The sequence below is a fragment of the Ursus maritimus genome, unplaced genomic scaffold (assembly GCF_017311325.1).
Source record: "Ursus maritimus isolate PB19 unplaced genomic scaffold, ASM1731132v1 scaffold_17, whole genome shotgun sequence".
Lineage (NCBI taxonomy): Eukaryota > Metazoa > Chordata > Mammalia > Carnivora > Ursidae > Ursus > Ursus maritimus.
Window position 1 is genome coordinate 30,774,872 of NW_024424119.1, and position 13,672 is coordinate 30,788,543.

The 13,672-nt window shown below is 40.8% G+C and overlaps 1 protein-coding gene across 1 annotated transcript in view; it reads left to right on the forward strand.

Moving 5' to 3' along the window:
• PLPPR1 (phospholipid phosphatase related 1) overlaps positions 1-5,106 on the forward strand; it is a 113,624-nt gene extending 108,518 nt beyond the window's left edge. The window contains exon 7 of the mRNA XM_008707888.1: positions 4,275-5,106. Within this exon, the coding sequence (XP_008706110.1) occupies positions 4,275-4,307 (33 nt within the window). The 3' untranslated portion in view covers positions 4,308-5,106. The remainder of the gene's footprint in view (positions 1-4,274) is intronic.
• The last annotated feature ends 8,566 nt before the right edge of the window (positions 5,107-13,672 follow it).

The window sequence follows — 13,672 nt, forward strand, 5'->3', positions numbered from 1 at the left end:
TTTAATGAAGTCTTTCTAATTTTATGAGCAAGAAAAACAACACAATAAAGCTACTTCTATCTCGGGGAAACTAGGGCTCTCCGTGAAACCCCACGCCAAGTATTTTGTTTGTTTTCCCTTAACCTGTATTAAGGTGAAAATTTGGACTTGGTATAATGAGAAAGAACGCACTGAAAAATGTATTACTGGCTCATTGATAGACGGCCTGTTGATGCAGATTGAATGATAAGGTGGCTAAACCGTGATCCCTAGTAATGAAACAGTGAGACAGACTCCCTCTGGTCTTCCCTATCTACTCATGTTACTATTACCTGATAAGATCAGAGCGGTTCCCTCTACTTTTGAGGTGAAGCAACTGAAGACAAAGGTGAGTTTTAAAAACAAACAAATATTTACTGAGTTCCACAAACATGGCAGCATCTGTGTTCTTTGAAATGCTGCCTACCTTGCCTTGACCATCCTGGCTTAAGGCCACCCCCTTCCCACCCCAGGCTTCTCCCAACACTGCTCAAGCACTACCCCCTGTTGGAAACCTTCTCTGTCTGTTTTGTTCCTCAGAACAATTAATAGTTGACCCTCCAGGTCAGAGAGACATCTGGGCCATATTTTGGGGGGTTCCACTTACATTGAAAAATGAAATGCCAAACAGAGTTTCAAAAACTGATCTTCCACAAAATAGATAAGAGTCCTTCAAAATATCTACTATTATTCACTACAGGCAGTAGGTGAGCTTCTTTCACATCTGTCCATGTGTCTTTATTTCCATGTCTGTCACCCCGTCTGGTTACGATGAGGTCTTCTCTGCATACGCAGCCCTTTGCGTGATTGTCCTGCCCAATGGATGCCAATAGTGTCCCTTCATCTCTGCCCCTCCCCCCAAGAACTTGGAGATCTTTGAGGATCTGAACACTATGAACCAGGTCTTATTTACTCTCCGTACTTCCTGCGGTTCGCTAGGTGTGAAACGAATATTTGATGGATAGAGGCAAGCCAGAACCAAAACCTGAACTAAATACTTGAGACAAAACCAAGAACCTAAAATCAGACCATAGCCACTATCTGAACCTCCAAAGAAAATAGAAATTAATAAGAAACAACCAGACTTCTGCAGGCTCGTCAAAGTAAAGCTATAGGATGCTGGAGAGTACACTTCTCGAGCGATGCCTTCCACACCAACTGTAGAAGACTCAAGTAGCAAAGCATCCGCTTTTAGTATCAAGTGTCTCCACGTGTAGTTAGGATGATTACACTCTTTATTTGTTGGCCAAGAAAAGAAAATTAGCATTTATTGCAAGCGATCACATTCAGTCCTCACAACCATCCTGCAACTGGTATTGTTAATTGTTTTGTAGATGAAGTCAGTAAAACACAAAGAATTTAAGAAACATGCCCAAGGTCACCAAGGCAAAATTAAAACAGGCCCATCTAATTCTAAAGGCCCTACTCAATGTACTATACCACACAGCCTGGCATTCCATTCAAGGAAAATTCCATCTGGAAATCTTTTGTTTTTTATACTTTTTAAAAAAATTTTTTATAATAATATTTTTTATTATGTTAGTCACCATACAGTACATCCCCATTTTTTGATGTAAAGTTCCATGATTCATTACCTGCGTATAACCCCCAGTGCACCATGCAATACGTGCCCTCCTTACCACCCATCACCAGCCTATCCCATCCCCCCAGCCCCCTCCCCTCTGAAGCCCTCAATTTGTTTCTCAGAGTCCATAGTCTCTCATGCTTCATTCCCCCTTCTGTTTACCGCCCCTTTCTTCTTCCCTTTCTTCTCCTACCAATCCTCCTACTTCTTATGTTCCATAAATGAGGGAAACCATATGATAATTGTCTTTCTCTGCTTGACTTGTCTACATCTCTTAGCATTCAAAGGAAACATACAGTACAGGATAGTGTGTTTGAACTGAGCTACTGATCTTCCAAAATAAATATGCCCTGTGTTTTCTCCTGGCGACAAGAACTCTCTGTGCAACACCAACACCTGTGTTTTCTATTGGAAGATGCCTCCTTTGTAATTTCTGGGATAGACCCATCTTCCCAGGAAGAAAAACTTTGGGGATCTGAGAGAAAATATGAATCTTTCTTCAGAGCACACATTCAGACATGTGAAATCCATCCCATTGTTCAAGATACTCAAAGAGAAGACTGGATGGGAGGGGACCTGGTCACCCTCCTTTCCCTCCTCCCAAGACCTTCTTTCTTTCCCTTTTGCCCCATGGAGCCCCCGGAGCTCCAGTGCTTTTTCTTCCTCTCTAAAACATCAACTCAGATTTGAATATTTGTCTTCTGTGATTCCCCTTAGCATAGTCGATTGAGACAGGTGCACTTTCTAAAATCTTTCCCAAGTACTGAAGAAAAACCATAGCATAAGTAAATATAGAATCCAACAAACCAGAAATGGTCAGGTTTCCAAAGCATGATCTTGTGGTCCTGTAGAGTGAGTGTGATCTCACATAGACCCCGTTCCAGGAAGCCACAGAGTCATTGTGATCCTAAAGAGACGGGCGTGGAATTCTCCGTGTTCCGCATCCCCCTGCCCACATGCACCTGAGCAGTCACTCTTAGTGCTGAGCAACTGTGTGCCTGTCAAACATAGTTTATGTTAACAAAGGAGAGGAAACAGTTATATTAATTCACTCTGGGTTGGTATAAGGTCTCTCAATGTCTCCAGATTTGAGGAGGGGGAGACATTTTTTTTCTTTAGCAGAAAAAAAATCCAATTTATGCTGAGACCCAGATGCCTGGGACCTTACTCCAGAAGGTTCTAATTCAGCAATTCTGAGGTAAAAGAAGATTTATAGTTAAGAAAATATTCCCAGAGGAATTCTAATGCCCCCCCCCCTGATTTGTAACTAGTGATACTTTGTATACAAAGTAGACTTTGTATTAAATAGAAAAAAAGACCTGGAAAGTTAAAGAGATCTGCCTGAAGTGACCCATGTAGTTACCTTCAGCTGTTGAATTACTTTATCTTTACCACTTAGTCTCAAATAGAATCTTATACACATGTGAATGACCAAAGTATTGACCATGGAAGTTTTTTCAGAAAGGACGCGTATTATAAAAGTAAAAACACAAAAGGAAAAGTTGTTTTTCACATAATTATGGCAAGAAATACATCAAGCTCTAGTTTTCACAAATACAGCAGATAAAAGTACCTTGAAAAACAAACTACTCCATTTCTAAAAAGAATAGTTGAGCTCTCAGGAATATACTGTAAGTCTCTAGTGTCCTAAAAACAAACTGGAATCAAGAAACCCATGATAATCAAATCTAACACCACAGTTTCTTCTGTTTCTTGTCCCCATGGATTGGGGGTTTTAAGTTCAAACGAAAGAGGAAATGTTGGGTCTGCAAAAAGTGGGTCCTGTATATTCAAGTTATATAAACAAAAGGTAGGGGTTGTATAAACACGCTGTACATGCAAAAATTGATAGAGTTACAAGGGAAAGGGACAAAGCTACAATCATAGTACAAATTGTAACACATTTTTAATTAATAAGCAAACGAAATATAGTGAAGATAGAGATGATTAGTAAGGTTGATCTAATGTGCATTATATATAACCCTCAAAACACGTGAAATATTATGAAAATAAACCACAGAGAAGTCTCAAGAAATCATACAGTATCTGTATCACACAGATTACATTCTCTAGAAAAAAAATTGAAATTACCTACACCTAAAAAGAAAACACTCTATACATTTGAAAATATTAAACTCATTTCTATATAGCTCATGACTCAAAGAATAAATCATACAGAAATTTTTCAAAAATTAGAATCATTTGATATTAAAATACTACATTAAAAATGTGGGATGCACTAAAGTTACTTTGAGATCCTTAAATGTTTCTATTAGAAACTGGTTGAGTAAATAAAATATAAGACAATTATATAGAGACCAAGTTTAGTTGAAGAAATCATTTTATTTTGGTTGAAAAATCAGGGAAGATTTAGGGGCACTGGCTGGCTCAGTCAGTAGAGCATGCGACTCTTGCTCTCAGGGTCGTGAGTTTGAGTTCCACATGGGGTGTAGAGATTACTTAAATTAATAAATAAAAACTTTGAAAAATGTATCAGGGAAGATGTAATAGAGGAGGTGACAATTTGTGGGGCCTTGGAAGAGCATTTCAGGGAGAGGGAACAGCCTATGCAAAGCCGGATATAAGAGCGCAAGGGCACAGCCTGGGAAGAGTGAGCGCGCACGTGAGTCAGTCAGCCCAACTCTGAGACTGCATCTGCTTGTCTTTGCAGAACCACTCTGCCTCCATGACCGAAGTCACCTGAGACAGCTGAGGTGTCACAAGCTGTTTTTTTTTTATCACCCTCCAATTCGATACTTCAAGACACACAGTTACTTGATGTCAAACTGTGAAGACAAGTATTATGTTTATCTAGTTAGAGGCTAATGTTTTGTACATTTTTTGTATGAGGAAGTGATGTAGCTTGCCCTGATTTTTTTTTTTTTTTGGTCAGCTTTAATATATTTATGCCAGAATTTTAAACCAACAAAATTTTCTTCTTGTTCCAGTGTGCATTGAAGAACCACATTGATTCAATGATTGACGTTGTTTTGTGATATTTGTACACAAACCTTCTTTTCTCAGTTTTATAGGCACAGAAATAAAATGGATATAACAGTTCACTTTAACCCTTTATTACCATACTTGTTGCCTCCTCCAGAACTTTTGAGTTTTAATGAAAGTTAACTTTTGAGTTGCAGGGAGGGCAATGTTGGTTAATGGTAAATCTCAAAATCAATGGTGCAGAGAGAAATATTCCTTTCTAAAAGAACTTTGTGTCCTTGTCTCTTAACCTGTTTTGTATTCTAAGTTAAAGTAATATATTAATGAAGTCACTTACTTATCTAAACAAGTGGCAGAGACTCCTGGATTTGAGGGGTGTTGGGACTATATGGTTCTCTCTTCGATAACGGCTTCTCCCGTCTAAGAAACTCAAGGTCTTTCTGGAATCGTGTCCTTGGGCTGGCAGGTGACACTGCAGACTTCTTTCCAAAAAACAACCTGTACCGGTCTCCCCTGTCAACTCAACAGTTTTGTATATCGTATTGTATGGACTTTATATGAAAATGAATATTTTACACTTTGCACAGTATTATTTTACAGAAAGGGTATCCGAGCATCTACAACCTAGAGCCCCAGAGCAACAGCTCGACTTTGTGGCTTTTAATTGTTCTAGAATTTTAACTGCATCTCATTTTTCTAGCATGGTAATAACTAACGTGTACCTCCTTTGAGAGAAGGAGCTCCCTTGTCTGTACCTATCAGAATGTTTTCTTGACACCTTCCATGTTGGCTCTTCTTAGCTTTTTTTTGTACATATTTTTTTTTCTAAAGAGAAGAAAGAAAAATTATCACAAAATGTATTCTGGCTCATGTCGTTTGTTTTAAGCTTTATCCGCTGGGCAAAGGTATTTGAAGAGTCGCAATGAAGTGGACTCAGTAAATGTTTATACTTTTTAGCTCCGTGCCCGCTGAGATGAGTCATGCTAGAGGCATGACTGTAGGTCCTTTCATGGGCGAGTATGTGAGTGAGTGAGTGAGTGAGTGAGTGAGTGTGAGGAGGGGGTGTGTGGGTGTGTGTAGGCAAAATTGAAAAATTCTTGAAATTATTAGGACCCTTGGAAACACAGCCTGCGGGCCTAACAAGCGACCTTGGTTTTCAGCCTGCCAATATTGAGTTGTCAATAAAAAGTTAGTCGTTTTTAGGAACAAAACTTACCTCTGCTAAATAAAGCTTTGCCTGCTCTCTCATCTCATCCTGGCCTGAAGTTATTTACATTTCCACGCACACACTTTCGCATACACCTGAGTGCTGTCTGGCTGATGACGTTGGGCAGGCAAGGAAGGAAAGGGTGCTGAAAGCTCTGTTCATCCCAGATGCTGTGCCACATGCTTTCACGGACATAATCCAGTTGTTCTTGAGACAGCCCAGGGAAGCTGGGACGACCCCGAGGCCATGCTGTACATGTCTGCACTGGCATTAGAATCCGGGTCTTCCTGACGCCTCTACAAGAAGATGCCTTTGAACCAAGGCTGCGTCTTTTCAAAGTTTTTCAACCTGATGCCCTTGCTTAGATGGCTCAGGGGATGGTGTCTGCAGGAAAAGCACAACATGAGAAAGATGCGTTCTGCTCATGAGAAGGAACAATTTGCAGGCTCGGAGCTCTCCACTTTGTACAAGCTACCTAAGCATGATGTTGCCCAATTTCTGAATGATTCATTTTCTTTTCTTTTTTTTTTTAAGATTTTATTTATTTATTTGACAGACAGACAGCCAGCGAGAGAGGGAACACAAGCAGGGGGAGTGGGAGAGGAAGAAGCAGGCTCCTAGCGGAGAAGCCTGATGTGGGACTCGATCCCAGAACACCGGGATCACGCCCTGAGCCGAAGGCAGACGCTTAACGACCGTGCCACCCAGGCGCCCCTGAATGATTCATTTTCTGAACAGATTTTAGGATTTTTTTTTTTTTTAAATAACAGCAGTGAGGGCTTGATTTTATTTTCTTGTTCACGGTAAGACATTCTGAAAAATGCTGGCAGGCTTTATTGATTTTACATTACCCATTTCTCATCACGGTGAGAGGCCATTTAAATGTGTGACTACCAGATGGTATTTCCAAGAACATAAGTCAAGTGGACTTATGAGTGAGGGTTATCCTTCTACTTTCCTTTCTGGTTTCCATCTGGAAAGACCTCTCGAATGTTACAAGAGCTCTAGCCACAGACTCTAGTTTCCTAGTCTTGGGCTTGGGGAGTATTGGCACAGGACTGAGTCAAGCTCCAGAGGACACCACACTGTGACGCTTGGAAATGAGGGGCCTCTCTGGGCTCACATCCCTGGGACTATGGAGCTAGTCTGATTCCTTCCAGTATGCCACGGCAACCTTAGCATTGTCCCTAATTAGCCCCAAGTCACTTCACAGACCTCAAGTTGATCTTTCAAGCCTGCCACTTGAGATCTACTGCTCTGGGCTAGGGACCCCTTCATGTGGGCCTTCTACCAAAGACAAAGCCCTGTCTAAATAGGATGAGTGGTCACTATAACCTCAGAATGAAAGCTGTAATGAGCTTTTCCTCTTTTTAAGGAAAGCCCAGAGGAGCCTGTGCAGTCTGACCCCCTGTGAGAGGGGGAAGAGGGAAAGAACAAAAGAAAGGCTAAGGGAGCCTGTTGACCTGAACAACTTCACAGGGCAAATAACTAAAGTTTGTCAACTAGATGGATTCCAAACACCCTCCTAACTTGGCTAAAGGAGACAATGACTCCTTTGAAGATCAAGAGAATTTGAATGGAGCCAGCAGGTAGTTGAAAGATAAAGTATATTTAGATGAAGGAATGATGAGGAGGAAAGGCACTCAAGAACCTGTGGGTGCCTCTCCTGGACAATGCTGAAGATCTCCCTATCAAGCTGTGCTAGAAGGGCTGTATGTTGCCCTTCTGAGTCAGAAAATGCAAACAGGCATGATACCACACTCCGAAAGAGAGGGAGTGGGTAAAATGGGATGATTTAAAGAGCAGAAGAACAAGGAGTGGCCTTTTTGTTTCAAAATATTGGCTTGATTTCCCTATTCTATGCAACTACACTGTCAAGGGTGCTAAATATCTTGGAGGCAAACACATGAAATACCAGATTGCCCCAGTTTGTTTTAAGGAATAGGGTTGCAGTAAGGCTGTTACACTATGCCTGCCCTGCTGAATTCAAGATGTGTACCAGAACTAGTCTGTCATTTACTGTCATCCTCTGTACTGATTGCCACGGGAATTGTGTAGTGAGCACCAAGGCCCTTGCTTGCATCCTAGTTCTTCATCCAGATGTCCCACGATCGAGCGATACGTTCATGGATATCCCAGGATCAATTGACATATTCATACTCTACTCTCCAGCCCATTGACCCCTGTGGAGCCCGGTTAACTGCACACACAATTCTAAAATTAGAAATGACTCTGCCTTGGAAAGCAGCATTTATACCTCTCGAAGCTGGTGCCTCTGTCCTCGGGCTGGCTTGTGAATTTGGGTATCCTGTGTGTGTTAGCATCTATAAAAGGTTACAATCTAGGGCCTTCCATGAAACCAAGTAAACCCATGTGCAGAGTGAAGAATGAGGTGAATGTGAAGCTCTTTTCCTTAAAGACAGTCTCTTTAAAAAAGAGATGTGCTTACTTTGCCCTATTAACTTTAAAGGAAGTTCCATTTACCAAGTTATCTCAAATATTTTGAAACGGAGAACAGCTCTTCTTTTGGGATAGCAATGTTTAATGTTACATAAAGTCATTTCTCCAGTGAATCATCCTGTAAAATAATTTCTTCCTAGTTTGAAGGGATGTCCTGCAGAATTTCAGAACTCAGTAAATCCAGGCTCACTAGACTCACATACACTCATCATGCATAAATGTGTACAAAACATTTACAACTTCCCCTTCTCCTGCCCCCTCTTTGAAGCCAGAGTTTCTGCCTCTGTAGGGACCACACAGCTAAGTAGTTGCTCACTGGGGCATTTCTTCCATCCTGTTCTTCCGCAGCCACAGGGGTAAAGTGTAAAGCTAGGCAGGTGCACCTGCACCCCAGCTGCCTATTGTCTGGGTAACTTCTCTCTAGTCCAGGTCTAGGGCTAATCAATGAAGTAGTCACCAGTTGTGAATTAACTCACCATTAGAGGGATTTTTAGTTGTTTGACCACCTTAAAAAATAGATTCTTGTACCTTTGGTAAGATGGGTCATACCAAGATCCACTGGATATGTATTAATGAATCTACCACTCTCTGCTGAAATCACTGATTCTGGTGAACTTATAGCGATTTTATCACCATGACATTTGCCTCATTGGCATGAAGTTGGAGTCTGTTTAAAAAACGTCCTTATTGAATGATAAAGCCCAGTGGACTTGATACGTGTTTCTACAGGATTCTCAATGATGTGTCCCTTCATTAGCCTACTCCTTCTTCTTTTTATAGCATCTTTGTTCTAGGAACTTCAAAAAAAAAAAAAAAAACTTTGAGCTGCAGTTCAAATGCCAAAGCTCTGTGATGCCTTCCCTGGATACCGAGGACAGAATTATTACCACCACCACCACCACGTGATCACCACAGGGTTTATAGGAGCTCCAGCACAACTGGTGGGGAAGGGGATGTCAAGGCAAGGAGGATATGGTCTCTGATTCAACCTGATCACTCAGGCAGGATTCTCAGGATGGAAGGTCACCACATCAGGTCTGGACCACAGCCTTGCAGGCCTGAAATCAGGCTCTGACTTCCACAAAGATTATTTTAGTCATTCCTTTGTGACAGACTCTTAGTCATTGAATATAGCAGCATAAAAAATTTAATCTATTTCTCTGCAAAAATATTTTCTAAACCCAATCTGAACTTCCTAATGAGCCTCTCTATTCCACTGAATAGAGGGGGGAAAATTCTATTTTCCAATGAAGAGTAATTTCGTCTCTTCCAGTTAAACCAGGTTCTTTAGGATAAAATCAGTTCCTTTGGGGGACATTAACTCTTCCCTTCTTTTCATGTGATTCTTGTAACAATCCTAAAACTCTCCCAAGGCAAGCAGATGAAAGCACAGGGGAAAAGGAGCAAGGAAAAGCAGAGAAAATCAGGTAAATACGTTTTAAAATATTATTTCTATCGTATTGTGCATAAACTAAAAAATCAGTTAATAATGGTGGAATCATTACTCTCTGGTGTCTAGAATGTGACATCTCCTACCCATACTGCATCTTGTAATTAGGATGTCTAGAAAATCATCTTATTGGTTAAAATGTTGCTTGGTGAGCATGAAATCCCAAACAAAATGTTGACTAGTGGGGGCACCTGGGTGGCTCAGTCGTTAAGCATCTGCCTTCGGCTCAGGGCATGATCCCAGAGTCCTGGGATCGAGCCCCACATCAGGCTCCTCTGCTGGGAGCCTGCTTCTTCCTCTCCCACTCCCCCTGCTTGTGTTCCCTCTCTCGCTGGCTCTCTCTCTCTCTGTCAAATAAATAAATAAAATCTTTTAAAAAATGTTGACTAGTGTATATGGTTATTTCAATAAGACATGAGAAAAGCCTACTAACACAGCCCTACTCTGATAGCCAAGATCATTTTTCTGTAGTTGACTGAACTAGATTTTTTTTCTGTTAGTGGGTTTTCTTCTTTGTCACAGTTTTTCTCATTCAGGGCAATGCTGAACAACATTCACCGAACCTTTCTTATTGAGGCCAGAACACACCTCTGCTTGGTCTGCTCTTTCTTGCTGTATGTGTAATAATCTCAGAGTATTCTAGGCCCTGTGTCTCTGGACCAGGAGTAAGTCTGTCTTTAACTATTATGTGTTGAGCTAATCAAACTGAAAAATTATAAGTACCCTTACCACATCTGACCTCAATTATAGTGGAGACTATAATTGAATTATTTCCTCCCTAGCTATAGCAACCTGTGTAGCTACGGTTGTCAGGTGTCAAGACTAGTTGTCAATAAGAGCTAAATGAGTTTTGAAGGAAGACTGTAAATTCATCCGTATTGTAAAGTCATCTCTACTTGTGTGACCTTAGGTAAGTTAACCTCTCCAAGGTTTAGTATACTCATCTACAGAATGGAAATAATTTAGTGGCTACCTATGCTATGATAGTTAATTTTATGTGCCAACTTGACTGAACTACAAGGTGCCCAGACATTTGGTCAAACATTATTCTGGATATGTCTATGAGGGATTTTTTGGATGACATGAACGTTTGAATCAGTAGACTGAGTAAAGAAGATTGCACTCCCTAGGGTGGGTAACCCTCAGCAAATCAGCTGCAAGCTGAATGGACCACAAAGTCTTATCTTCCCTCAAGTGAGAGGGAACTCCTCCTGCCTGACTTTGTGAGCTAAGACATTGGTCTTTTCCTGCCTTCAGATTCATATTGAAACATCAGTTCTTCTTAGATCTCAAGCCTGTTAACTTTCAGACTAGAACTTACACTGTTATTGGCTCTCGTGGTTCTCAGGCCTTTCAGACTCAGGTTAGAATTACACCATCAGCTCTCTTGGGCTTCCAGTTTGCCGATTGCAGATCCTGGGACTTCTCAGCCTCCATAATTGCATGAGCCAATTCCTTGTAATTAATTTCTTTATATACATTATGTTGTTTCTGTTTCTCTGGAGAACCCTAATACAGATTTTGGTCCTGAGAACATTCTAAAGAAACAGAATTTTAAGGATGAGTTTTCTGCATGGGTTTTGGGGTTTCTGGAATTGGCTCTTTATTCAGATTAGATTCAAAGATGCTAATGACTCTATTTCAAGTACTAAAGAGAATGCTAACAGTCCATGACACAATCTGGCAATAGGGATATGTAAAATATGACTACTGAATACTCCTTATCATCCACTCATAAGAAGCAAGGTACTGAGTGGCATTGTATATGATACTTCTGAACATTTTTGGCAAACTAATGAATATAATGAGAGTGGCTAGCTGTTCCTAATGTCACTGGACAAAGGAGGAGGGAAATGTTGAACTTAGGGATTTAAATTCCCAATGTGCATGCCCCCTAAATGATCCGAAAGTTTCTATGTGCTCTCTGAAGAAGATTCTCATCTTCTGTAGCCATAGGGATGAGATTGCTAAAAATCGAACCCAGAATCTTATCTGGTGACTAGCTGAATCACAACACAAGTCAAACTCCCAGACTCATAGTTTTCTACGATTAAAGTGAGGGCATTAATGGGGAAAGTATGCCATAAAGATTGTGAGGATTCAATTAAATGACTCATAAAAAGCTTTTAGCAGCGTTTCTAGTATACAGTAAATATTCAAAAAGCATTTTTGTGTCTGTGTTTCTGCAAAATAGGTGGCTTACTTTCAGCCCATCTCCACTCAGGAAGTGACTCTACTTACTACAGAAGGTTTCTCTTCTTTCCACTATCCCATCACCGCAAACAAAATATAATACAATCACTTCTAGCAACAATACATGGTCCTCAGGTAATGCACATTATGTGAGTTTATGAGACTTTAAAAGTCTAAGAAATGTCTCATGAAATTCCAGATGGTTATTAATTTTTAATCCATCTTGCCCACCTTTCTTTTCAAAAATTAGGTTGTGCAATTTGTCCTTCTCCACTGCCTCAGGCCAAATCCAAGAGAGGGCGGGCTGCTGTGATGAGGGCGTCCATGATCACGATAGTCTTCAGTAACAAAGAACAGGAAATCCCAATGTAAGTGGCTTCAACAAATAAGTAAATTTATTTAATCCAATAACAAGAAATCCAAAGGTTGAGCACCCATGAAAACATCATAATTAGAGCTGTGGTTCCATTTCTCTGCAATTCGTTTGGCTCAGACCTTGTGTGTTGGTTTTGTCCTCAGACTGGCCTCAGTGTATCTTCAGCATTAGATAAAACAACATCCAAAGAGAAGAGTTGCATTTCTTTGCTTTTTAAGATAAGAAAGACTTCCCCCAAATTCCCAGAATGTCTCTTTCAGGCAGTCTTCATTCTCTTCAGATGTCTCTGACATCCCATTGGCAGGAATTATGCCACATGTCCGTGTCTACCTACTCACTGGATGAAGGGAAAAAAACACCATGATTGGTCTATACCACTTAGCACTCCCCTGCGGGGGCTGGAGTAAGTCTGGACTCACTGAAGCACAAGGACACATTCGGGCACTATTAGAGAGGAGGAATTTTAGGCTACATGCCACAGAGTTTTGAAACCAATGTAACTTTCTACCAGAAGCAACAGAAATCTGTGAAGAGCACATAAAAAGGATGAGATAAAAAATGTTTGGTCATGGCGTAACAATGAGACAGTAGAGTGGCAAGCCTTAGGGATAAAGAAATCCAGAGACTGAGGCATTGCCAGGTCCTGTATTACAAATTATACATATTCAAAGGCACATAAATCTTTGCCTTTGAGGTAGCCTGTCTAACCACCCTAGAAAGGGAATACTAGAGAGTGAAAGTATTAGGACTCCTCATTACACATAAATAGGAAGATACATAGTGTCCCACATATTTGTTTAAACCAGAGGGACATCTGCAGTGTGCCAAAGGACACAAGGAATGAGAGCATAGCTTAGAGGATCAAAATGCCTGGACAGGGCAATTCAAGAGTAATCTTGATCTACACATTCAAGAAAACATTTGGAATGCATCAGAAACCTGAAAAGCACCTTCTCCTGTTCACAATTTTCATTTGTTATGAAAATAGTAGAGGGAATAGGAAACACAAGTGGAGGCAAAATGCTGATTGGCGACTCAGTAGCCCTTACTAATAATTTCATTTTTGTTCACCATCTGCCAAGTGGACACGTTCTTCAGTGATGCTGGGCCTATAAGGTGAAGGCTTGACTGTCTAAGCTGTCATGGTGGTCTCACTTCCCTTGTTTGTGATTGCTTTAGGCATGAGCATGTGACCCAATTTTGGCCTCTGAGACATGGGGAAACCTAAGGGAGATCTTCATGAGATACCAGGGCCGGTGGTCAACATCTTAGAACAAAAGGGGGGCTAGCCTAAGAGAATAAGTTAACCTGTTAAGGATGGCAGAGCAGAAAGATAGAAGGAATTTGGTTCATTGTGACATTGCTGAACTGGTGAATAAACCAAAGCCATCCTTCCTTTGGATTTCTTTATATAAGGGACAATAACTAGTCCATTGTGTA